This window comes from Pediculus humanus, genomic scaffold (genome assembly GCF_000006295.1).
Source record: "Pediculus humanus corporis 1103172108318 genomic scaffold, whole genome shotgun sequence".
NCBI classification, from domain to species: Eukaryota; Metazoa; Arthropoda; class Insecta; order Psocodea; family Pediculidae; genus Pediculus; species Pediculus humanus.
The window spans coordinates 2,739,564-2,766,241 of NW_002987887.1; the positions used below are offsets into that span (position 1 = coordinate 2,739,564).

General features: G+C 27.2%; 7 protein-coding genes and 1 non-coding gene across 8 annotated transcripts; 2 read left to right on the plus strand and 6 right to left on the minus strand.

Annotated features, from left to right (window-relative positions):
- Positions 1-1,656: 1,656 nt before the first annotated feature.
- On the plus strand, positions 1,657-5,532 carry Phum_PHUM609370 (uncharacterized protein; the record flags this gene model as incomplete). Its single annotated transcript, XM_002432969.1, has 10 exons — positions 1,657-2,983; positions 3,068-3,294; positions 3,388-3,571; positions 3,653-3,806; positions 3,921-4,306; positions 4,388-4,567; positions 4,662-4,780; positions 4,858-5,025; positions 5,107-5,263; positions 5,333-5,532. 10 exons carry the CDS (start codon positions 1,657-1,659, stop codon positions 5,530-5,532), a joined length of 3,102 nt encoding a protein of 1,033 aa, XP_002433014.1.
- Positions 5,533-6,141: 609 nt separating this feature from the next.
- On the minus strand, positions 6,142-7,837 carry Phum_PHUM609380 (valacyclovir hydrolase, putative; the record flags this gene model as incomplete). The annotated part of the gene is made up of 6 exons (XM_002432970.1): positions 6,142-6,301; positions 6,413-6,632; positions 6,704-6,854; positions 6,944-7,117; positions 7,336-7,489; positions 7,650-7,837. 6 exons carry the CDS (start codon positions 7,835-7,837, stop codon positions 6,142-6,144), a joined length of 1,047 nt encoding a protein of 348 aa, XP_002433015.1.
- Positions 7,838-8,718: 881 nt separating this feature from the next.
- On the minus strand, positions 8,719-9,469 carry Phum_PHUM609390 (uncharacterized protein; the record flags this gene model as incomplete). The annotated part of the gene is made up of 4 exons (XM_002432971.1): positions 8,719-8,855; positions 8,929-9,049; positions 9,146-9,247; positions 9,323-9,469. 4 exons carry the CDS (start codon positions 9,467-9,469, stop codon positions 8,719-8,721), a joined length of 507 nt encoding a protein of 168 aa, XP_002433016.1.
- A 2,218-nt stretch (positions 9,470-11,687) lies between these two features.
- Phum_PHUM609400 (structural maintenance of chromosome, putative) lies at positions 11,688-15,959 on the minus strand (the record flags this gene model as incomplete). The annotated part of the gene is made up of 13 exons (XM_002432972.1): positions 11,688-11,927; positions 12,008-12,154; positions 12,245-12,465; positions 12,541-12,899; positions 13,015-13,463; positions 13,541-13,732; positions 13,837-13,934; positions 14,006-14,346; positions 14,423-14,757; positions 14,827-14,946; positions 15,068-15,471; positions 15,555-15,755; positions 15,908-15,959. 13 exons carry the CDS (start codon positions 15,957-15,959, stop codon positions 11,688-11,690), a joined length of 3,159 nt encoding a protein of 1,052 aa, XP_002433017.1.
- Positions 15,960-17,047: 1,088 nt separating this feature from the next.
- Phum_PHUM609410 (UDP-N-acetylglucosamine--dolichyl-phosphate N-acetylglucosaminephosphotransferase, putative) lies at positions 17,048-21,763 on the minus strand (the record flags this gene model as incomplete). Its single annotated transcript, XM_002432974.1, has 7 exons — positions 17,048-17,119; positions 17,374-17,608; positions 17,999-18,187; positions 20,634-20,865; positions 20,971-21,184; positions 21,276-21,390; positions 21,618-21,763. The coding sequence occupies 7 exons, from the start codon at positions 21,761-21,763 to the stop codon at positions 17,048-17,050; spliced, it is 1,203 nt and encodes a 400-aa protein (XP_002433019.1).
- Positions 17,719-17,800, minus strand: Phum_PHUM609420. Its single transcript has one exon. It is a non-coding gene; the product is annotated as a tRNA-Leu (tRNA).
- Positions 18,842-20,274, plus strand: Phum_PHUM609430 (uncharacterized protein; the record flags this gene model as incomplete). Its single annotated transcript, XM_002432973.1, has 2 exons — positions 18,842-19,179; positions 19,281-20,274. 2 exons carry the CDS (start codon positions 18,842-18,844, stop codon positions 20,272-20,274), a joined length of 1,332 nt encoding a protein of 443 aa, XP_002433018.1.
- A 328-nt stretch (positions 21,764-22,091) lies between the features above and the next one.
- Phum_PHUM609440 (uncharacterized protein) lies at positions 22,092-24,239 on the minus strand (the record flags this gene model as incomplete). Its single annotated transcript, XM_002432975.1, has 9 exons — positions 22,092-22,218; positions 22,298-22,456; positions 22,532-22,680; positions 22,752-22,944; positions 23,043-23,235; positions 23,301-23,493; positions 23,572-23,706; positions 23,789-24,036; positions 24,197-24,239. The coding sequence occupies 9 exons, from the start codon at positions 24,237-24,239 to the stop codon at positions 22,092-22,094; spliced, it is 1,440 nt and encodes a 479-aa protein (XP_002433020.1).
- Positions 24,240-26,678: the final 2,439 nt, after the last annotated feature.

Here is a 26,678-nt window from a genome sequence, read left to right on the forward strand (position 1 = left end):
ACGGTTTTAATTGCATTTTTTTAACCAAGTTATTGAAAACTAGAAGGAAAAAAAAAATTTTTTTAAAGCGAATCGTTTATTTTTTATAAAATGGCGTCTTTTTTTCTTATAATAATAAATTATTTTTAATCGTATAATAATAATAATAATAATGTAAATGTTTCATTCAAGCAAAAGGTGATTCCCACCATCACAACATTATCAAAAAAAAAAAAAAAAAATTATTTATTTGTTTCATGTTTACATAAGTTTTTTTTTTTTTTTTTATTTATTTTGCCATAGTAAGTAAGTAAGTAAAAAAAAAAAGTCGAATTACAGGTTTTTTTTAAAGGGGGGAGGGGGTGGGGGGGGGGTTGGGGGAAAAAAGGTCAGTTGTCGTAATAAACAAATCGTCGGCTCATTTTATTATTAGTAACTTCTTTAAAAAAAGGTGATTTGAATTTTTTTAAGTAATATAAATTAAATGTAAATAAACGAGACAAAATTTATTATTCAGAAGAGGAGTCAATAAAAATTAATTGCAGTTTAAACTAGTTTAATAAATGCCGGTTGTTTACAGGGAACAACAAACAACTTTTCAAAAAAAATTTATTTATTAATAAATTTTTTTTTTTTCGATTCCAGAATTATAATAAATAAATAAATAAATAACAAAGAAAACTTTTTTTTTTTATTTTCGACTTTGACTTTGACAATTAACAAAAAAAATTCTAATACGAGTTATAAATCCCCCTCCCCCCCTTCTTCCTCTCTCCCCTCCCTCCCCCCTCGAATACGTTTCGCAAATGGAAATTCAGCTTTTTATTTTTTTTTTTTTTGAAAATTATCATCATCATTATTAATTTTTTTTCCATCACCATCATCATCATCGTCATTTTTAAACTTCCACTCCTAATTTTGATCTCTTTTAAAAGCTTCGAGTAATAAATTAAAAAAGATTTTTAATATTATTATTATTATTAATAAATTATTCGACCGGTCTTTGATATTATATTTAAATAAATAAATAAATTGATAACAAAAATATTAATAAAAAAAAAAATTTTTTAACTTTTTGATTTTTTATTCAGGCAAAATGCAAGGAAATTTTATTATTATTATTATTAGTATTATTATTTGTTAACGTTTCAAAGAATTATTAGGTGGAAAGGTTTTTTGCACTAAACCTGATACTCAGAAATTTATTTTTTACAGGAAATTGTCAATGATGTGTACGTGCGTGTGCGTGCGTGTGTTTCACGTGTGATTTCACCAAAGAAATATTTTATCAGGCAACTATAAAAAAATTTACAAATGAAATTTTTGTAACGTGAAAACGAACGCAAATCACTCAATTTAAAAAAAAAAAAAAGAAGGAAATAATAATAATAATATACTATTAACCTCTTGATCGTTAATTTTACCTTGAGTATTAAATAATAATAATAATAATAATACAATAACTGGAATAGTGAGTTTTTTTTTTTTTTTAATTAATTCCTATGTTAAACGAGTGTGTAATTATTGTAGTTTTAGATATATGTAAATACAATAAATTAAGTGGTTATTATTATTAAAAAGTCAAAAGTCTAAACTAGTGAAAAACAAAAAAAAAAATATATATATGTATACGTAAAATAATAAAACGATATAATAAATTTTTTTTTTTTTTTGTAGATGGCCGCCACTTTTTTCTGGACGGTGACGGTATTGATATCGGTTTTTTTAAACAAGTGCGATTTTCAATCGGTAGCCGTACATAGTAAAAATGGAGACACGCCACCGCATAAAATGGTTGAAATTATCGAGTTGATGCTGTCGCAAAGGCCAGATGATGGTAATAAAAATAATTTTGGAATTCAAAAAGTACCGCAAGACAGTGCGCCCAATTATGAAATCCTCATAACGCCAAATAAAAATCTTCCCGAATTAAAAGGATCGCAAAAAATAAAAATTTACGTCGAAGCCGCTAATTTCGATCCAGATGAGAAAACGTCAAAAAGTTTAAATGATGATGATGATGATGATGATGAAGCGGAAGGGGAAAGGGAAGAAGAAGAAGAAGAAGAAGAAGAAAAGGTAGAAAAACAAAATATATTTGATGTTTTACCATTAAGTATAGAGTCTGAAGGAGGAAAAGTTGACTTTCAGCAACCGAGCATTCCGATAATTAAACACATCAATCAAAATACTAATCACGAATATCAGTCAAAAGAAACGGGGTCTTATCCTAGTAAGAGACAAACAAATTGGTCATCGCCAAAAATTATAACCCCCGTTCACTCTGAACCCATATTTCTTAATCACGGTCCGGAAATAAAAAAAGTCATTATTCAAAGAGAACCGAGTTACGTCGATCAAAATAATCCTCATCATCCCGTTAGCCCGACTAAACATTCAGGAAGTGATTACGGAGTTCAAAATGCCAATCAAGACCATCATCGTTTGAAAATATCACCCGGTTACATTGAGGATTATGCGGATACGGTTGTCGATCAAAGAGTCAGACCGAAAATACCCCTTGAGAACGACTATCAGAGAAATTATGAAGATGCCATAGCCGAAGACTTGTTGTATGCGGCTTCGAACGAGAGGAGTCGTGAGCGAGACGCTGGTTATCCACTCGAAAGCGAAAGAAGACACATCAGAGAGCAGGATAAAAGGCAAATAAATGAAAAAAGGCCTTTGTACGATAGGGAAAGCGATGAATTTAAACCTTCTTCGGGAAGTAGACTATCGACGAATTACAAAAGGGAATATGATGAACCGTCATCCGATTACGATTATCAAAAAGTTAAATCGACCAACGAAAGAATTCCGCAGCAGCAGCAGCACAGTAGAAATTCCGAATATGAAAAAACGAGGCCGAGTGATGTGTCGTACACCATGCGAAAAACGGATGAAAGAAATAATTATAATAAAGGTGGTACAAATGAATATTATGGTGAATCAATGACCGACAACGGGAGCAGACCCATTAAAGAAAACAGTTCGAGCTATTCAGGTACGAATAATAAAATTCTACGAGTGCCTATATCAATATAAAAATATCCTATTTTTCTCATTTATTACTTTACTCAATTTCAAGGATTCCCCGAAAGCCACCAACCTGATATTAACAATCATTATTCAAGGCCTTTACAATACGAACCCGCAAGAGTTTTTCCCGCGAGTCCGTGCCTGAAAGTTTTCAAATACGAAGGAAGAGAACCTGAAGAAGACCGTTGGTTTGCCGATATATACGTGACCGTGGATGAAGTTTTAAACGGGATGAGACTTGACATTACTTTAGATAGACCCGCAGAGCTTTTAACGGTAGCGTAAAATGATAATGATGATACCAATAAATAAGGTACAAACATAAAAAAACAAAATGAGTTTGTTGCATTGATAAATTTCTTTTTCCAGAACTGGATAGCTGATGTGAAAACGAAAGACAATATACATTTTACTCTTTTATCCCTGAATCATAAATTAGTTCCTGGACCCGCTGAAAATGTCAGAATAATGGTTAAATTTAACGGTAAAAAACCTGTTCCTTATTTGAAATCGATTAATCTAAATGGTAGATTGATTTGTCCATCGAATCGTGGTGAGTAAAAAAAAAATTATAACGAATGTCTTGCATGTAAGATGTATGTACTTATGTATTTAATGTTAATGCAAAACGCAGCACAAAAAACAACCACAAAAAGACCTATGTATGAAAATCCAGGAGATCTTCATTTGAAAAGAACAACCGAATACTACACGGAAAAACCGAAAAAACCCATCATGAATTACGAATATGAAAGTAGTACGAAAAAAACGACGACGCGTTTAGAAAGGTACGCCATTATGTACTTCCCATTTGATTATTTTCGTTTTTTATGTTTAAATTTAAAAAAATTTTATATCTGAATTAGAAGAACGACTCCGCCATTTGATGACTTTATAAAAAGTACCGTGAAACCTCCTCCATTTCTCAAACCGAATCCAAACGGTTACGAAGAAACAGATTTAAATTCGTTTGGCGGCGGAGGTAAAAAACCACCTGGTAGACCTCCTCATTCCAATGGCAAACCTCCACCACACGCAGCTAAACCTGCTCAAGGCTCGGTAAATAATCATGGACACGGACAAGGACACGGTAATGGTAATGGTAATGGTCACGGTCAAGGGCACGGAAATGGTAACAAAGGAAACGGAAATAAAAATCATGGATCGTCTTCTTCTTCTTCCGGTGGAAATAAACCTAATATTCATCCTTATCCGAATCCTAATCCTTATCCGTCACCTAATCCAAATCCATATCCGAATCCGAATCCTCCTAATCCACAAACGAATGGTGGGTAACAAAAAAGGAAATATTTGGTTTGATTTTGGAAATTTTTTTTTTTTTTTTACATGAGATTTTGGAAACTTTTAGATTATCAAAGATATCAAGAATGTGGTACTCCTTCGATTCAACCGAGTCCTTTAATCACTCACGGACAATTAACTTCCAGAGGACAGTGGCCATGGCACGTAGCTTTGTATAAAAATGTCGGTACCGATTTGACGTTTTTCTGCGGTGGATCATTGATTAACAACAAATACGTTCTCACGGGTACTTTTTTTTTTTTTTTTTTTTTTTTTTTACTATTTTTTCTCTCATTTAAAAACAAAAAAAAAAATTTAAATAATTGATTTAATTTTTCCAGCGGCTCATTGCGTCACGAAAACATACACGACTCAACCATTGGATGAAAACACCCTCGTTGTTTATTTAGGAAAATATCATTTGAAATTATGGAGCGAAGGAGGAGTTCAAAATCGACAGGTTTGACATTTTCCATTTTTCATTCTAACCACACAAATAAAAGAAAAGATTCTGACGGGAGATTTTCATCATTTTAGGTTTTTAAAATAACCGTACATCCAAAATACAACAGCACGGATTTTAGATCAGATATAGCAGTTTTAGAACTTACGACTCCGGTTGAATATTCAGATTATGTGAGACCCATTTGCATGTGGGATAGAACAAATACGAGAATAGAAGAAGTAGAAGGAAAATTAGGCACCGTAGGTTCATCATTAATTTTATATAATCGTTTTTCGATAAAATTGTTTACGAAAAGTTTTTTTTTTTTCTAAAATTATTAGGTTGTCGGTTGGGGATTCGACGAACATAAAATGTTAACCGAAGAACTGAGACAAGCTAAAATGCCAGTCGTAGAACAGAAAACATGCTTGTGGAGTTATCCAGATTTTTATCCACAATTTACATCCAATATGACTTATTGTGCCGGATTTAAAAATGGTAACTAATTAAATTATTATTATTATTATTACTTCGTTTATTAATATCGATTTTATTGTTAACTTTTAGGTACTAGCGTATGCAATGGAGATAGCGGTGGCGGTATGGTATTCCCATACAAAGATAGAACCGGAATTGAAAGGTGGCACCTGAGAGGTATTGTCAGTATTTCACCAGCAAGAAACGATAGCAGAGTTTGCGATACGAGTCATTACGTAGTTTTTACCGATGTTGCCAAATATCTACCGTGGTTGGATAATTTTATTTAATTAGAAAAACTCGTTGTTGTTGTTGTTGTTGTCGTTGTCGTTGTTGGTAATAATAAAAATAATCGATTTCAAACGTTTGTTTGTTGTGTTATCTATGTTTTTAAAAATTTTATATATTTCCGCCGCCGAGAGAAAATATGGCGGTGAAATATAACATACCTCTATAGTTTTTTTTTTTTTTTTTATACGTTTTTCGACATGTAAATATAAATAAGTTGTTTTTATTATTATTATTATTATTATTATATTTTAACGTGTATTGATTAGTTGTGTATAATATTTGTTATATCTAATTATAAGCAATAAATTAACATTATTATTCATGGTGAGTTTATTTATTATTATTATTATTATTATTATTATTTTCACATACAATTTTGTTATTATTATTTAAAATTACAGTAGTACCGGGGGGGGGGGGGAGGGAAATAATTTTTTATTATCACAGTCGGCTAACTAATCACAAAAAAGAAAAAAAAAAAACACATTCCTGTCATCACACTTCTGACTAAGTTGATTTCTTTATACTTTCTTATATACCCAAAAATAATAGAAAAAAATTATTATTATCTGATTCATTTATAGAAAGAGACAGAGATAAATATTTTATCATTTATTGAAATTAATTTTACCTTGGTTTTGTATAAATGATGTAACTAATTTTAAAAATGCATCCGGTTTTTCAGAATGTACCCAATGACCAGCATCTTGAATGTATGAAAATGTAGCTTTCGGAAATAATTTTCTAATATCGTTTTCTTCGTCTTTACTAAAAATTTTTTTTTTTTTTTTTTAATGGATAGATTAATTATTAAATTGAGGTAAATTTTAATTATTGTAAATATTGTAAAATTTTTTTTTTTTTGATTATAAAACTCACAGAAGATAGTCCGAATTGGAACCGCCAATGAATAATGTTGGTCCATCGAAAGTTGTTTTTATATTTGGAAAATTTGAAATGTTTGTAGAAAAATTACTAGTTATAGAATCTAAATTAACTCTCCATTTATATTTACCATCTTCTCCTTCAACCAAATTTGTCAATAAAAATTGTCTCAATCCTGGATTCTTAAATAATATAATAAACATGTCTTTGATAACTTTTTTCGTTTCTCCATTTTGATTAGTTAATATAGTTTTGTACTTACCGCTATGTATTTTGAGAGTTGACTATCTGCAGATTTTCTAGCAGAAGATAATGGTATCTTGGGTTCTATTTTAACGAGTCTCATGGCTTCGAAACATTTCATGAGTTGTCTTAAGTTTGGACTAGTTCTCAACGGTGATATATCAACTATTATAAGCTCTTTTACAAGTTCTGGCTATTCAATAAAAAAAAAAAAAAAAAAAAAATTAAAAATTAAAAATTTTTAAATAAATAATTAAATGAAACAATTAAAATAATACTTACATATCTAAGAGCTACTAACATGACTGCTCTACCTCCCATCGAATGTCCAATCAAACTTGCTTTTTGAAATGATAAATCACTCATTAATGCTTTTATATCGGCAGCTAAATGATTATATGTTAATTCTGTTGTATGAGGACTTTCTCCATGATTTCTGGCATCTACTGCTACTACCTAAATAATATTTTATAAATCTATCTGAAATGTTTTAATTATTTATACCATTTCAAATTGAAATCGTTTAATAAAAATATTTTATTCAGTTTACGTAGTAAATGACTTGAATTCTTAAAATTTTTGTTATTTCGAAAAAGTTTTATTGCAAAAATTTATGTTTACTCTGTTATAAGAATTTAACATGAAAATTTTAAAAAAAAATTTTTATATTTTACTTTTCTCTTTGTTTTATTATGGATGGCTTTCGATAGCGAATTCCAATTTGTTTTCGATCCGAGTAATCCGTGCATAATTATTATAGGATAATCGGCTTCTTCGTTATCTTGAGTCAGCTCGTAGGAAGTGTAAGCCATTTTAATTGGTTTAACACTAAAATAAAATAACTAATTTAGAAGTATGAATTTACTAAATGAATCTGAAAAAAAAAAAAAATGTTTAAAAGTTACTATAAAAGTATGAGTTTAAAGTCACGGACTTTAACCTTACTATTAATAAGTTTTTAAATAAATTATTTTTTGGAAAGTCTTACGTGGTTTCAATAATTTCTTCTTTTGCTCTTTTACGGTCATTACTCGTGCTGATTCCATGTCGAGTCGATAAATTTGTAAATAAACTAAATTCTTTAACTTTACAACCCTTGAATGATGTGCACGAAGTGAATTTTGGATATTTAATTAAATCGAAATTGTGACGACCAAAAATTCCATGCCGAATCATTATAAAATAATTTATTTTAATTTTTTTTTTTTTTTACGTTACCGATTTTAAAATTTATTTTAAAAAAAACAAAAAAAAAAATTTTTTTTTTTTTGATATTTAATAAAATTATTTTTTAATTTTTTTTCTTTTTTTTAATTTTTAATAAAATTTTGAAAACATTAATCAAAACATGTGTTTACATTTCAAAAGCAGAAGAAAACATATTTTCGAACCGCGATAACTAATCGTCGTCGTCTGCTAGAATTTCATTTTATAATTATATTTCATGTTTTTTTAAGTGTTAAATTTTATTTATTTCGTTTCGATTGATTAATTAATTAACTTGATTGATTTATTAAATAAATCAATTAAATTCAATAATCAAGTAAAACCGTTTTGTTTTAGTTTAATATACTTGTTAGTTTTTTTTTTTTTTTTAAATCTTTGTCAAGTGTATCATAATAAAAAAAAAATAGATAAGTAAGAGCTTAATTATTAAAATAAATAAGTATTTAATAAAATTTAATATTTGACAAACAGATGTAGACTAAATAATTTAACTTTAAGTTTTAGGGATTTATTTATCATGTTTTCGAAAACAAATTGGATTTTTATTAATAAGACGATTAGTACTAATACTATATAATTATCTTTAAAAATGCTTTAATATACTTACTGAAAGTTAGATTTTTGTATTATTGACTGAAAATAAAGAAATTGCAATACAACAACTATTTATTTACAACATACAACACTTTGTTTTAAAAAAAAAAAAAAATGTCATAATATCATTTAAAACTTTCGTCTTTAATTAGTTTATTAAAAATTTATCGATTTTGAATTTTTAAAAACTTTCATTAAAAGAAATTAAATAATGTAATTGTACTCTTGACATATAATTATTTTAAAAATCTTTTCATTTGCTTATTTTGACCAGATAAACTAAGTTCTGCTCTTTCTGCTTTATTAATAAGAATATCCAATTTGTTAAGTTGTCCGTCTGAATTTTGTAGACGAGAAGAAAAGGTTGGTTCATCTGCAAAAAATAAATTCGAGAATTAGAAAAAAAAAAAATTATGAGTTAAGATTTATAATTTTAAACTACTCACCTTCCATAACTTGATTTGTTATAATATTATTTTCAGATAATGTATTTACATTTTTTAAATCGTGATCATCATCATCATTCAAGCAAACTCGTAGAATATTACCACAGCCGCCAAAAATAGTCTGCAAAAAACAAAGAAAATTTTATTCTTATAGAAAATGTCAGTTTATGTTTTATTATTGATTAGAAACGAAAAGAAATGATTCTTGTCAACATACCTTTAACCTGTTAATTTTTTTTTGTGTATTTACAAGAGTGCTGTTTAATTCATCCAAACCACCTCCAATTTTACCAAGATCTTCTTTAAATGTTACTTCATTCTGGAAAAAATAAAAATATTGAATAATAATAATATTTACTTAATGTGGTTTTTATTTTAAAAATTTTATAAATACCTGAGCATTTTTTTCATCAAATTTTTCACAGCTTCTTTCACTACTAATTGTAGATTGTTCATTAATTGTTAAAAATTCATTCCAATTTGGTTTAGGAGAACCAAATAATTGAGCTCTTGTACATTCTTCTTCATATAATCTTTTCATTACTAACTAAAGTACAATAAAAATGCAGACAAAAAGGGAAAAAAAAATCAATATCAAAAAACTGATACGCCCCCGTTATTTATTATAACGTAAAATTTCAAATAAAATATTTTAATTAAATTAATAAAAATTTTAACAATTATAGTTTTAAGACAATGTAAATATTTTAGAAAATAAAAAAAATATTACAGAAAAAAATTATTATTATTTTTTATCAGTAATCCTAAAGCTCTTATTCCGTTAAATTCCATTACAGCAAAATAAAAATAAAAAAAATAAAAGTTATAATTAAAACAATTAATAATACCTTTTAAAAAAATATATTTTAAATTTACATAGTAAAAAATTAAAGGAAGTTTAATTTAAAAAAAAAAAAAATTAAATTAAAAAAAAAAAGTAATAAGTAAAGAAAGATAGGTAAAAATGAAAGAATCGCAAAGCATACGTTAACACTTTTTCTTGAAGAGAAGTTCATTTTTCCGCCAATAGATGGCGCTGATTTCAATATTTAAATAATCAGGTAAGAAAACGTGTGAAAATTCGCGGTGACATTGCAATAAAATTTATTTAAATACCAAGAAAATACTCAGTTCAGGCATCGCTTCTCGGCCTTATGGCTAAGATCAAAGTGTAGTATCTGTTCTTATCAGCTTAATATCTGATACGACCCTCAATGAGGGTCCAGAATATTAAACTGATTTTTGGAAACGGATGGAGTGTTAGGGGCTTGCTCCACCTCCGTCACGGGTTGGCTCGGCATTGCAGTACAGCCGAGATCGGCCCACCCTTAATTACCTCCAAAATAATAGCTCCCCACTTCCGGTCTGGTTGCAATAAAATAATTTTTTAAATAATTTTTAATTTTTTTAAAAATTTTTTAATATTTTTGAGAATTTTCAAAATTTTGAAAAGGGTACTGGTCGATTTTTCAAAAATCCGAAAAATTTTTGAAAAAATATTTTTAAAAACAAAATATCAGTGGATTAGTGGCGATTTTTTAAAATTTTTAAAAATTCATCAATATATACCTTCGGATTTTAAAAATTTTCAAAATTACGGTATATTTCATGGTAATTTTGAAATTTTTACTCAAAATATGGCATTTTGTGCCGTTTTATTAGTCATTCTCATGAAAAATCGTTCTAAAATGAATAAAAACCCCATGTAATCCCTTTTTTTAAAGAAAAAACGAGAAAAATGAGAGATTTTGACAAAATATGACCATATATGGTCAAAAAACTGGCAAAAAAACCAAAATTGGGGACGGATTTTGAAAAATCCATGAATTACTGGTCGTTTTTCTAGATTTTTTAGCAAATTATTAAATTTTCTAGAATTTTTCAGATTTTTTTGGAAAATCGACCAGTACCCTTTTCAAAATTTTGAAAATTCTCAAAAATTTTAAAAAAATTAAAAATTTATCTAAAAAATTATTTTATTGCAACCAGACCGGAAGTGAGGAGTTATTATTTTGGAGGTAATTATGGGTGGGCCGATCTCGGCTGTACTGCAATGCCGAGCCAACCCGTGACGGAGGTGGAGCAAGCCCCTAACACTCCATCCGTTTCCAAAAATCAGTTTAATATTCTGGACCCTCATTGAGGGTCGTATCAGATATTAAGCTGATAAGAACAGATACTACACTTTGATCTTAGCCATAAGGCCGAGAAGCGATGCCTGAACTGAGTATTTTCTTGGTATTTAAATAAATTTTATTGCAATGTCACCGCGAATTTTCGCACGTTTTCTTACCTGATTATTTAAATATTGAAATCAGCGCCATCTATTGGCGGAAAAATGAACTTCTCTTCAAAAAAAGTGTTAACATTATTGTATGTCTTGCGATTCTTTCATTTTTACCTGTCTTTCTTTACTTATTACTTTTTTTTTTTAATTTAATTTTTTTTTTTTTTTTTTTAATTTTCCTTAAAGTTATTTTTTTTCTTACCTTTTTATTTTTTTTTATATACGAAATTTATTTTAAATGAAATACTTAAAAAAAAAAAAATTTTTTTTTGTTTTAATTAATAAAAATAATTATTAAAAAAATTTTTTCTTGAATGAAACCTAACAGAATGAATAAAAAAGAATAGAACTTTCACTAAAACTTGAATGAATGTAAAAGAAATGGAATGAAAGACGTTTTTTTTTTTAACAATAAACAATATAAAACAATTATTTGTACTTTTTGTATTATTATTATTATTAAAAAAAAAAATTAATTGTCCTTTCTTTTTGGCTCTGGTAACTTATACACAGATATTGCTTCCGAAGATTGAATGTTTGATATATCTTGCGGCGTGATAAATACAAATTGTTTATTACTATTCAAAGTTGCATGTTCCAGTAATAAATCCATAATAACCTTTCTATTAACCTTATCCATAAAAACATCAAATTCGTCCAAAAAATAAACGGGTAAATTAACTATTTTCCATACTGCGAGTATAAACGATACCTGATAATAAAACAAATATTAATAATAATAATTATCATTCCCCCTCCAGATAAATATAATAAATAATAATAATAATGAACCGTCGAATAAGATCTTTCTCCTCCGGAAAACGTTTTCGTATCTTTTCTCGCCGAACTTCCATCTTTTGGTATGACTTCCAAATCTAATATTTTCTTATCGAAATCTATTTTCAATTGTCCATCATATCCTCGAGTTTGCAATATCGCCTGAAAAATTTTATTTTAAATGTTACAATTACGATACCTGATAGTTTTGATTCTACTCACAATTCGTAACAACATTTAAAAACAAATTACCTGGAAATAAAAAGAAACTAAATTCGCCGTGTGAGTTTGTAAGATTTTCAATCGATTCAATTTATTTCGAGTCGTTCGTACGAGTGTTTCCAAAACGGATTTTAATATTTCTATCATTTTCATCATGTTTTTATAAACTTCTAATTTTATTTTGTAATTTTTAATCGTTTCCTCTTTCGATCCCACAACTTTTTCCCCAGCTTTTAAATACCTCCTGCATTCTGCGTAATATTAAAAAGGAATTTAATAAAACGACCATTAAAAATAAAATTTCAATTGATTTAAATTCTTCTTACTTTCCAATTGTTTTTGAATTTCTACGGGGGATTTATCCGTATCCACCCTTTCCGGACAAATTTCTTCTGCTTCTCTATACTTATTGTTGATTTCCAATTCGCATTTAATCATTTCATCACCGAGATCCCTTAATTTTTTTTCCACGTCATTCAATTTGTCGTTTGCGGTATTTTTTCGATTCACCAAATCCCTGCATTCTCTATTTTTGTCCTCCAAACTTTCTTTAATCTTTTTTAAATTTTCTTCTGCTATTGTTTCGTCCATAGCCATGGAATTCAATTTGATTACGAGTTCGTTTTTTTGCGACACCAGCTTGTCGATACAATTTCTATAATGAGTTACTTTCGACGAAATCTCCCTATGACTATTTTGTAAAGTTGCAAGCTGTAACAATATAATAATAATAATAATAATAATAATAATAATAATGATAAATTGCAATTTAAAAAAACAACATCTATTTTCAGATTAACCAAACCTCTTCTTCTAAAGCCACTTTTGTTATTGTCACAGGTCTGGTATCTTGAAAATCAGATAATTGATTTATTTCCACTTGAATTTTTCTTTCCACGTGTTTGAATTCTTTCATTTTTTCCTGGAACGATTTGAGAGTGTCGTTTGCTTTCGCATTTAAATTTTTCGCTTCGATAATTTCCAATTTTTTTCTCTCCAACGACTTATTTACGGTCAGACTTTCCATTTCAATTTTTTGTAACGCATCCTCGTTACTCGATATATTTTCGAAAAACATAACCATTCTCTTTGAATTTCCATAATACGTTCTATAATTGGGAGCTGGAAAATATTGATCGCAGGAAATTGTTAATCCCATGAATAAATTTTTCGGTACATTTTCTATGCGTGACATCAAAGCTGCGGCTTCTTCATCGGTTTCGAAAAGGACAATCGTTTCTATCCTCGCCTACGAAGTGAAAAAAAGATTTTAATAATAATAATAATAAAATAAAGAATATTGAAAAAAAAATAATAATAACTTACCTGATCTATAAACGTATTAAATACGACATCGTTATCAAATGTTAAAACGTCTAAAATCGATGGATGATTTTCCAAAATTACTCTTTTAGACGACACGTTATGTCTCGATGATAAAAATTTACTGATGATGACAGGAGGATGCTGTTTGTTTCCGCAAACTTTATTCATTATGTCGCTTAAAACTTGAAAATCCTAAAAAAAAAAAATCAATTTAAAATTCAATTAGTAATATTACTTAATAATAATAATAATAAATTTAAATTCGTTAATCACATAATCATGACTATATTTAAAACCTTTTGACCATCGCAGCAATACGAAGTCATGAGACTACCCAAAATTGATTCTACAGCTTTTCCCCATTTTGGATCTCCTGAAAATGTCACGTGAACACCTGGAAAAATAATAATTTAAATAATATTTACAATAACGATTTAATAAAAAATATAATTTAAAATTACCAACCGCAAGGTCCAACTGGTTTCTTGATAAATAAATTTTTTTTCCATGCATCTTCAATGGCGGTTAATAAATCTTGTGTAAATGGACCATATTTATGATAATTATTTCGATTTTTTAATTTACTATTTCTAATAAGAGTTTCTAATCTTACTTTATTTTGTTGTAATTCTTCAACTTCTAAATTTAAACCTTCTAATATTTTTGAGTTTTGCATTTTTGCATCTTGAGCTGAATTCATTTCGATTTCAATATTTTTCATTTTTTCTCTCAATTCGGTTAAATTTTCTTTTAATTTACTTATTTTATTGCTGATTTGTTTTTTTCCCTCCTCATCTTGAGAAGAACTAATAAAAACCAATCAATCATAAACATTTCAATTAGATTTTTGATTTTAGGTATAATAAAAAAAAATTAACAAACCTGGTTTCGCATTTCATCAAATGTTCTTTAATTCCATTTATATCAGATTGATTTCTTTCTTCTTTTCCTAAAAAATGATTCAATTGAGTTTCATTTTTTTGTATTTCATTTTCTAATTCAAAAACTTGATTTGTTATACTATGTTTGACATTTTTATTTTCTTTTTCTAAAATTTTTAATTCTTTTACTTTTTTTTCAATGTTTTCCATTTCTAATTTTAAATCACCGAGTGTTTTTTCAAAACTAATTTCCACTTGTAAAATTTCTTCCTTTTTTTTATGTAAATTTTTTTTTTCTATGTTAAATTTAACTAATTTTTGTTCTTCTTGAGCAACCTGAAACAGTTTAAAATTATGTATTAGAAAAATAAAAATGTATGTAAACAATTAATAAAAATTACTTACCAAAGACCATAAATATTCATTTTCTAAATCTCTTAATTCGTGTACACGTTTTTCTAAACTTACAAATAATGCTAGTTTTTCTTTGAGACTTTGCACTTCCTGACTTGCTTTTTCTACTCCCTTAAAAAAAAAAAAAAAAAATATGAAAATGAATTTACATATGCATGTTAAAAATATAATTCAATACTTAGAAACATATGACAAATGTTTCGTCTAATTTAAATCTTTTTATTTTTTTTACCTTTTCTTTTATTTGTAATTGTTTTTTAGTCACTGTTAAAAGTTCCATTGTTTTAACATATAAAATTTTTAAATAATCCAACTGTGTAGCTTTTGAAAACATTGTAAATCTCATTTCATCATCGCTAGTGCATAAAAAACTTCGAGCAACATCTTGATTTAATATACAAACAGGATTTTTTATTTGCCAATTGAAAGCTAATATTATTTTATCAACTTCTTCTTTTTTCTTAGACACAATGACACCATTTTCTGATTTACATACATATGAATTAGACCCTGTTTTCGATATATTTCTCGATATTATGATTTTACTTCCATAGTATTCTTTTTTATAAGAATTATGTCCTTCGTTTAATAATGTTATCGAGATTTTTGCCCAATTTTCACCTTTTTTAATAAAATCTAAAATTTAAAAGATGATTGTGTATATTGTAAGAAAGATTTAAAATTTAAATTTAAAAAAGTAAATAATACATGATTGAAACCTGAAAGACCAGATCCTCTGCCTGTGATAGTTGCTGTACCTCCCAATACTACGATTAAAGCAGTCATGATTGCACTTTTCCCACTTCCATTTCGTCCAGTGATAAAATTTATCATGCTATTGAATTTGATTTCCAAATTCGAATGACACATAAAGTTAGTTATTTGCAAACATTCAATTTTTCCAGCCAAAACTTCCAAGACTAAAAGTATTCACATATATATATGTAATACAAATAATAAATGTATTTATAAAATTAAGAATCATTCGAGTGTCGAGTACAAAAACATAAAAAACAAAAATTGAATGTTTTAGATAGATAATAAAACAAAATAAGTAATATAGTGTACTTACTGTTTGAATTATTCATATTTTGATTCCATTCATTTTCCTTATTTTCACCCATGGCAAAGAATTATTTAATTCATAACAACAATTCCTTAAAAATAAAATTTCAAAATTATTTTATGAGGCACAATGGCAATTGTTTTAGAATATATTTTAAGTATTGATTGTAAAAATCTTAATTAAAATCATTATTTTAAAGCATACTAGTACTTACCAAATATATATATATTTATATTTAATTCCTTAAGAATGACATCTGAGCAACATGATGTGATTTCTTAATTTCTTTTTATATAAATAATAATAACATTTTAAAGCATTAAATTCATCACTCATAATAAAAAATATTTAAAAACACTTAATTTTCTTTTTTTTTTTTACATAAATATTTTCATAAAGGTAAATTTCAAAGCGTCAAAAAATGGTTAAACTAAACTTGGCGCTAAAACTAACGACCATTGTAAACCACAAAAACATGTCGTAAATTACTGCATGCGTTATAATAATATTTAAAAAAAAACACTTTTTAATTATAAAAAATAATTAATAGTTTAATTAAAACCGTTTTTTCGAAATGTATCTCTTTGATATACAAAATTAAACTAAATAAAAAAAATTTAAAAAAAATTCACGTACAGTCGACGACAACTTCAAAACGGAAGTGATCACATGACCTTGTTTCACATTTTTCCCGCCATTTTGATTTTTGTACACAAAATAGAAACTTAAAAATAAATATTCATAATTTGCGATGCAATAAATTTAATAAATAATTTTAAGAATGAAATTAATAAAATAAAAATCTTTTTTTTAAATTAATAATATTAATTTTTTAATATTTTAAAGGAAATTTATAAATAATTAAAGTGCTTAATTGTTTAGAGTAGTTAAGGTGGTTATTAATGTTATATATGGTTATGTTATATGGTGGTTATATTGGTTATTTTAAGAAAATAATTTAACAATATAAAAAATTTTAATAGTGTAAATTTTTTTTCATTTTATTTTTATACAAAATAATATTTATTATTTTAACATTTTAATAGAAATAATAAAAATTATAATTTTTTTTCTTTTGGTAAATTTATTACAAAATTTGACTAGAATGAAACTTTTGGTAAATAATTATCTATTTTCTATTGTTAATTATCCAATGTGATCATAAAATAAAAATGCCAACGGATATCGTATGGTAAATGCAATGCAACTGCAAATCACCTAAAATAACAAGAAAAATATGCTGAATAGTTTGTAATAATAATAATAATAATAATAATAATAATAATAATAATAATAATATGTACTGAAATAAAGAGTAAAATGTTCAGACTGCCAAGATATCATTTATTAATCATTATTCTTCAGAATAATAATAATTAGCAAAACCATTTTTATGTGTATCATCATTTACATTTATTCAAATATACATTTTGCTGTGAAACTATAAACATGTCTTTTCTTTTCTCCATTACCTGTACAATTATTAAATATGTAGTCAATTTTGCTTCGTGTAATGGACCCATCCAAACCAACAACAAATTTATCAACGTCATATTGTTAATAATTAATGAATTTCCATCATTTTTCACTTGGAGTAATTTCAAACCAGAGAGTAAACGAATGAATAATTTTAATATTGAATTCATCGAATCTGAATTATTGATTATTGTCACGCTTGGTTCGAGTAAACCTGTATTTTTATTTAACCTAAAATTTACAATAAAAAATTAAACAAAAAAAAAAAAAATCATTAATTTGCAATTTAACCACCTGAGACAAGCAAAAAAGAAAAAAAAAAAAAGAAAAAAAAATTTAACTGGCAGCGGTGGGATTCGAACCCACGCCCCCGAAGAGACTGGTGCCTTAAACCAGCGCCTTAGACCGCTCGGCCACGCTACCGTCGTAATGACATCAGCTAAATTAACCAATGTTAATTCATTATAAAAATAATATTTGATAAATTGTTTTATCGAATGGTGGATACATTTTTATATCAAATTGAATAATAATAATAATTAAAAATAAACCTCATTTAAATATAATTTCAACCACGATGAATATTATTATTATTATTATTATTATTGATGATATAGTTACCTGGGCATTCTGTGCCTCGGACACGGTATGAATTTAAACAGTTGTGGAAGAGAATAAAGAAAATTGAAAACTTGAGGTATGAAAAAAAGCAACATCGTTTTACTGAAATGTCCCAAAATTCCAACAACGGCAAAAGTCATTCCCGAAAAATAACAAAACGTATCCCCAACAAATATTTTTGCCGGATACCTGAAATAAAATGAATACCAAATCGAATTAACTTGATTAATTTAATTTATTTAAGTTTATTAAAATGAAAACTCGGGCGCTTGTACGAAAAATAATTATTTTTATTAATAATAATAATAATAATAAAAGATTTTACACAGTTTTAATGTTTAAACAAAAACGTTTAATCAATTTTAAAGTTTAATTTTTGTAAATGCGAATCAAATTTCAATCATAAGAGTAATGAGAATTTAATAATAAAAAAAAAAAAAAAATAATAATAATAATTTAAATTTTGGAGTTAGTACGTTTTGAGTTTGTTCCCAAAATTATTAAAACTTGTCACAGAGTAGGAAAAAATATGGTTGCTTGGGTGTGTTTAGTAAAGTCATTTAAAATTTTCAATATAATTACAAAATGTTGATTGAAAAATACAATGGCAACGTGATGTTTAAAAAAAAAAAGTATTTTTGAAAATAAACGGATTTTGTTTTGAGAAAATTAAATAATGTTTTTTATAAATAATTCAATTTCAAATGGGGTGTGTCTAGGTAAATATCAAATATTAACTGTGGTAAAAAAAATGCAAATTAAAATTACTCATATTTAATATTCTAATACTCATAAAATACTTTACAAACTTAAAAAATGATTATTACAATAATTTCAGGATGAATGCCGGAATCAGATATGCAAATTCATTTTAAATTCGACCAAAATCATATTTTTTTATGGACTTTTCTAGCATTGCAAATTTTAGTTTTGATTGCTTATTTAAATTTTTCCGCATCTTGGAATAATGGATCTCATAAAAAATTGTGGGGATCTAAAGGGTCGATAAGTTTTCTAGATCAATCGAATCAAACTATTTTTAGTAAATTGGGTTTAAGTAAATTCAAAGTCTATTATCATTCAGATGTTAACACAGAGATTTACTTGAAGACTGAAAAAATAGAAAAATTTTTTATTACAGTTAACGATACAGTGTGCTATCAAATGGGAACAGATGTTGAGTATGTTTGATTGTAAAGTTTATTTTAAGATATTTTGTAACAAGAAAATTAATTAAAATGTTCGCAGATTTCTAAAAAAAAAAGTGGCATTTTTATTTTAGGTACATGAAAAGAAAATCAAAATTTTATAACAGAGTTGAAAAGTGTGAATGTATGCCAGGCTATCATGGGAACGATTGCAGTTTTCCAGAAGTTATATGGAGAGCTTTCATAGCATTTAGACAGGAAGCCATAATACAAAAGAGAAGCAAAACCAGAAGAATAATACACATGTTTGTGATTACTCATCCAGCACAAATTCCTTTGGCTGCCATTAAAATTAACGAGCTCTTCGATATTGTCGATCTTTTTATAGTCGCAGAATCCGACCTCAATCAAAATGGAGAAAGCAAACCTTTTTATTTCAAATTAAAATTAGATAAAGGTCTTTGCCAGGGTAAACAACATAAAATCCTTTTTACTCCTATATATCAGTCAGGAGGAGAAAAAGAATCAGCGAGTAAAATATCATGGGAAAAATCTCGTAAGATAATAAAAAATCTGAGGGACGATGACATTTTTATACAATTAGATTCGTTAGAAATACCCAACTCTAAGGCACTTTTATTTTTTAAATTATTCGACGGTTTTACGTTGCCTGTACAATTTAGACTGAAATGGAATGTGTTTGGGTACTTTTACCAGCATCCAAATAAAGCAAAAAAAGTTACAGCAGGCTCTACGGTGTTAATGTTGGAAAACTTGTATGATAATGATCCGAATTTAATACAAAGCCAAGTATGGTTTGTGGTTGGCGATTTAAATCATTATGGAGGATGGTTTTGTGAACTCTGTTACAATATTAATGAAATTCCTAATTTTATACAATCTACTACTGACCAACAGAATGGAAAAAATTTTCTTAACCATGATCTCATAGATGAAAAATATTTAGAGCAAATTATAGGGGATGGAATTTACATTGATGGGAAAACTCAACTAATAAACAACTACGAAGGCAAAGATAATTATTATGCTCCTGAATATGTGGTTCAACATTATTGGAAGTACTCTAATTTAATGATTAATTTATATAATAAGGCTGATTATAACTAAGTTCCATTTTTGTCAATTTTTTTTTTAACACGAATGATTCAGATTAAAATTTTTAAATTTAAGCAAAGTATTTTTATTTACCCTACAATTATAAAAACTCCTTTAAAAACTATGCTCATCAGTAATTTTCCCATCAAAAAAATAAGTGCATTAAAACAAGAGTAGACATAAATTGTAAAGTTAAAAATTTTTTAAATATGATATAGGCTATTATACTTATTTTACTTAAAGCTCAGTCTGCCAAGATAGCTTTCATTAAAAAACAAATCAGAAATGAAATTTTGCGAAACCATAGCAGATTATCATCATTGCATTTATAAAATAAAAGAAAAAAAAAAAAAAACATTTAAAAAACTTACCAATTATATTTAAGGAGTGCAATCGAATTGGCAATGTATGGTAGTATAAATTGAAGTGACAATCTATGAGCTTTATAATGATCACCGAATAACTCGATAAAATTTAGTAATGCAATTGATATGGCAATTATAATTGATTGTCCGACTTCAAGTCCATTAACTCCAGCTAATATATTAATGGCATTTGTGCAAAATACAGCAAGCATTCCCATATATACATAATATAGAAAACCTAAAACAAAGTAATGATTTTGGTATTGAATTTGTAAATATGCCAGAATGTGAAGTAAAAACAAAAAAAAAATCAGGTTATAATTGATAGTTTAATATACCATACCTAAATTTACAGAATATCCAATAAGAGACCTTAATATCTTGGGTATAATTACAGTTGTTGAATTAAAATTAACATAATATACCATTAATAATGGTAATGATGCAATTGTAGGCAAAATTAATTTATGTTTCCATCTCAAGTCTAAAATATCATCAGCAAATCCTAAAAGTAACATACAACATATTGATAATAGGGCTGCTATCATTTCCACAAACTAAAAAAAAATTTTTTTTTGTAATAATAACTAGTACTTATTTAACAGTAAATGATTAACAAAAATAAATAAATAAATAATAATAATAAACCTCATTATGTGGAAAATTCTTTTCAACAAGAAAAGCATCGCTAAATGGTACTGGTATGTAAAGGAACATAAATATTAAATAAATGCAACCGGCAACAACACCCATGGCTTCGGGTCTGAAACAAAAAAAAATCAACGGTCAATGTAATTCTGCACATTATTAATTATTATAAAAAAAAAAATAGCCATATTTAAAATTAAAAATTTTAAACGAATAAGCAATATTCGTATAACTGTATCTTACAACTATAAAATGCAACGTGTTAAATCATAAAAGAAGAAATAAAATTTAACACAAAGCAATTTTTGAAAGAGCACATTGGAATATAAATTAAATGCTTACAATTTATCACCGGTTGCTTTATTTACATCTATACCGAATAAACTAGCATTAAGAAATACTTTTATTACTTTTGGAATTGTATTAACTGTTATGAAAAATACACATACTGAAAAAATTAAATTTACTGTTAGGTCTAAAAAAAACATTTTATTATTTAACAAGATAAGATAACATCACCGGCAAACATAACACGAAACTAAAAAATTAACTGAGGTTCATAGAGAAATAATACATTAATAGGAATTTTAAAGTGGCACTAGTTACATTTAATAAATGATGCTGACACGAACCGTATTTCTCGCGGTAAATTATTAAAAAAAACGAACAAAATGTCGGAAACAATTTATTAATTTCAATTATTGAAAAAAAAAACATTAAATAGAAAACATTTTATAAAATACAACATTTATTTTATATATATATATAAAAAATTAAAAAAAAAATGTGTGTATATAATTAAACAGTTTGAATAAATTATGATTTAATAGAAATTAATGTTTTACTAATTTGACGCATAATATTTGGAGGAACAGCTTCCAACAAAAGATTATTAAATGAAGGATGAGAAGACCATATTCGAAAGACTTGTTTGGCAAACGCTCTGTAAATATAAATTATATTTTTTTGTATTTGAATTAACAAAAAAATTGACATTAAAACAATTAAAACAAAATATTCACCTTGTTTCCAATTTCCCTTCCGTTAGTAAATTAGCTCCCGATAATAACATTTTTTCTCGGATTTCTTTAGGTAGGGATAAAAGTTTTTCAGGACCAACTTTTTCTGATAACCTCAACAGTAATCTGGCAGCAACAGCTCTTACGGTAGCATTCTGATGCCTGAAGGAAGAAAAAGGGATAAATTTCATTCATCCAATTTGTTATTTCAAAACTTAAACAACAAATGTTACCAACATGATTCCTTTGGATATGATAACGCTGACTGCCTTGGCATGTCCAACATTATCAACCATGTTATCTAAAGCATCGTTGCAATCAGCTCTTATGAATCGATTTGTATCAGCGGATCTGTGAAATAAAGGTCCTGACAATTCTTCTAAATCCTACGAAAACAAAACGTGAAATTATATTTTCTTAAAAATCATTTTTGATGCACATAAAAGAATTTACTTACTAATTCCACGTTTCTTTTTAGTATGAGAAACATTTCGGCAGACACTTGACAAGCTGTACGAGCAACCTGAGATCTAAGATTTCTTATTTGTTGTCCTAGAGCTACTATAATACTATGTAATTGTCCTAATACGATGGAAGGATGATGACGTAAAAGTCTCACAAGAGAATTCAAACCTAACATGTTAGCTTCCCTATTCAAAGAGAAAGGTCATTAAACATTTAATTTCAATTTAAACGATATTAGAATAATAATAATAATAATAATGATTACCATTGTTGACTTTCTAACTGATTGAAACAAGTTTCTAAACTTTCTTTAGGTTTTTCAAACGGTTTTGAATTCGTTGGAAAAGGACTTCTGCTAACACCGATTTTATTCGCACTTTTTGATATTAACGGTTTTTTATTTTTTACCTTTACGTTATTCGAACCGTAATTATTACGATAAAGTCGTCTGCTGTTGTTACCGCTCGAATGATGCTCTGAAATACAAGAGAAAAATTTAATTCATGCACGAAAGAGGATTTAAACTTTCATTGTTACCAACCGTTTCCGCGTCTTCTTAATCTCAATTCGCTTCCGCTATAAGTACCGATATCGATACTGTTCGAACTCGAAGTCGATGGCGTCGTTTGATCTCTCGAATTTGTATTGATTATCGGAGGAGCGGAATTAACAGAATTTGAAAATGGTTCCGCCGAATTAATATTAAAATCATCATCGCCTACAACAATCGCGTTCTAAACCCCCAAAAAAATTCAAATTAATTTACTCTGAAAAAATTCAAAAAAAAAAAAACAAGAAAAAGGTACGCGTACCTGAAATTTATCATCGTTTGACGTGGAAATATCAGGATCCTTATCAGATGAAAAATTTATGTAATTTATATGAGAATCTAACGGTTGAATTTGACTCGAATTAAAATCTCTCGTTTTATTTACACTTTTCGAATTCTGTAAAATATATTAATAAATACCTTATGACGTCATACAAAAAAACAAAAATAATAATGATAATAATAATTCGTTTTAATACCGATAATAAACCGGAAAATTGACTTATCGTATCTTCTATTTTAATTTCATCTACGTCATCTAATTTATTATTTTGCTTGTATGATTTCGATACGTCGTAATCCTGATTATTATTATTATTATTATTGGAATGAATATTGGGAAGAAAAATGGGGGATTCGTTAAATCCATTTCCTGTATTTTGCTGCGGCGTCGACGTCGTGGATTTTAATGATGGAGAAGATGAATAATGATTTTCTATTTCAATAACTTTTCTAAATTACATAATAAAAAAAAAACAATTATTAATATTATTATACTCATCATCATCATCGTGACACGACGCTATATTTTCCCTTTTTATTATTATTATTATTTATTTTTTGAATTTTCATTAATCGATAATTTAATTTTTTTTTACCTAAATGACTCAAAAGCTGTTTGTGGTCAAGGCTGTGTGTTTGTATGTACATTAAATAAAAAATTTTCGTGACTGAAACTTGAAAAATTTTCTTTTTTTTCCTTTCGTTTCAATAATAATAATAATAGTATTAAATAAATGCAATCGTTTGATTTTTTTCTTACATTTAAAACCCTCAATTAATTTTATACGTGTATAAATTGAAAGGGTAAACGAACTTTAATAAATTTATTTATTTATTTTGGAAAAAAAATAAGGTTTTGGTATACCTTTTCCCGTTTTTTGGAAAAAATTCGGGATTAAAAGTCGTTATGACGTTTTCTGTCGATACCAAATTATTTTTATGTAAACCGCAACAGAGCAACAGAGATGGTTTCCAAAAAATATTTTTTTTTTTTTTTTTAATTTTAATTTTTTCCTTTTCTTCATTTTTCATAAAAGAATAAAATGGCCATAATGAAATTGTCCCTTTCGAATTATCGTTTATTTTTTTTCCCTCTGATAAATTATTATTATCATCGTTTTCTTCCGACATTTTTTTATCACATAACATTTTTCGAACGATGATTGATTTAAAAAAAAAAAAAAAAAAAAAAAACTTTAATCAAACTCAACAAAAAATTTTCACTCGTTTGTTTTTTATTTTTTTCTCCCCCAATTAAATAAAAAAAATTATTATTATTATTATTCACTCACACACGACAATAAATAAAAAAAAAAAAAATGAAAATCCAGGAAAATCCACTCGCACGTATTGTGAAAAAAGATATTTAAATGTACATTATTTGTTAGCAACTGAAAAATTGAGTGGACGTTTTAACTGACCCCCATTAGAGAGCCGCCATATTGGAAAAAAGGAAAAAACTTTTCACGCAAAACAATTTAACTCCGATTTAATTTGAAAAAAAAAAAAAAAAAAATCGTTAAATTATTAATTTTTTCTTATAACCGACCGCATTTAAACCTTATTTATTTCACTTTAATTATTTATTGTAACGCTAAATAAACTTAATTTTAATAAAATTCGTTATTTTAAACGGAAACGGAAACAATCTCTGAGAAAACAAACAAACAAACAAACCAACGAACGAACAAACGCATTGAAAAGAAAAAAACGTTTAAATTAAAAAAAAAAAAAGATTAACAGACGACGTTTATTAATAAATAATTTTTTTTTAAAAAATGAAAATTTTTCCAAAATCTCGAGAGGTTTAAACGATTTATCGATCGATTCAATTATCGATAAAAAAAAATAAAAATAAATCATTCGATTCGAGTTTTGGTTTGTTTCAACGATTTGAAAAGTTGTCTTAGTTATTTGAGTTTTATTTTATTTTAATAAATAATTAAGGGGGTGGGGGTGGGGGTGGTGGCGGCGGTGGAGGTGGTGCATCGACCGAATAATAAATAAATAATTTCTCCCTTTTTTTTTTTTTTTTTTTTTTAAAAATATTCACAAACGACATTTTAAATCGAATAACAACAAAATCAAAATTGAAAATCGAATCGAAAAAACCTCATTTGCTTGCCCTTTCTTTCTCTCCCCCTTCCTCCCCTCCCCCAAAAAAAAAGCGTTAAGAGGAGGGGGGGGTGAAAATACATTTAAATAACGATCAAGTGAAATTATTGACCACATAGAAGAACAATGACCTTTTGTCCCCAATGGGTCACACAACCCGAGACTTTAATTCCAGAACGAACCAAAAAAAAAAAAAAAAAGAAAAAAACTTTTTTATAATTTTAAATTTTAATAATAAATTAATTCTTAACAGTTTAAGTCACGATTTTTTCCCGAAGGGGAGAAAGGGAGGGAAGGGGGGAAGGAGGTCAGTTTGTTAATTTTACGTAGAACCCCCCAAAAAAATAAAAGTAGCAGAAGCACTTGACCCCAATTTTTTTTTAAACGAAAAAAATTTTAATTAATTCAAAAAAGCAGAATTAAAATTTTTCGCTTTTGTAAAACCATTCAAATCAAACAGATTGATTGATTGATTTCCATTAATAATAATAATGATAACAGGCCTAAGCACAATTGGAACCAACAACGAATAAAAACAAATGGAATCGTGGAAGCCATGATAAGAAGGAATTCCTGTAAATTAAGTAAACATTCCTGTCTGGAGAAAAATGGTTGGCAAACATGGAACTGACAGTTGCCAGAATGTGTGGGAATTGAAAAACATAAATGATTTCGGTCATGCTGAGATCACAGAAAATCATTTCAAGACAATTTAAAAGAAGAAGCCGGACAGTTGTGCCAACCAAATATATTCAAAAAAAAAAAAAAGAAGCATGATCGAAATAACTAACGTATTTTGTATTGTTTAAGTTAGATTTCAATAACACGCACACACACACACACACACAAAGAGGCAAGAGAGAGAGAAGAGAAAATTCTAGAACCACGTCTTAAAAAGTTTCAAATCTTACAAATGAGTTAAAAAAAAAAAAAAAACTTACTTTTCGCTGACGTTTGTTGGTCTCAATGATT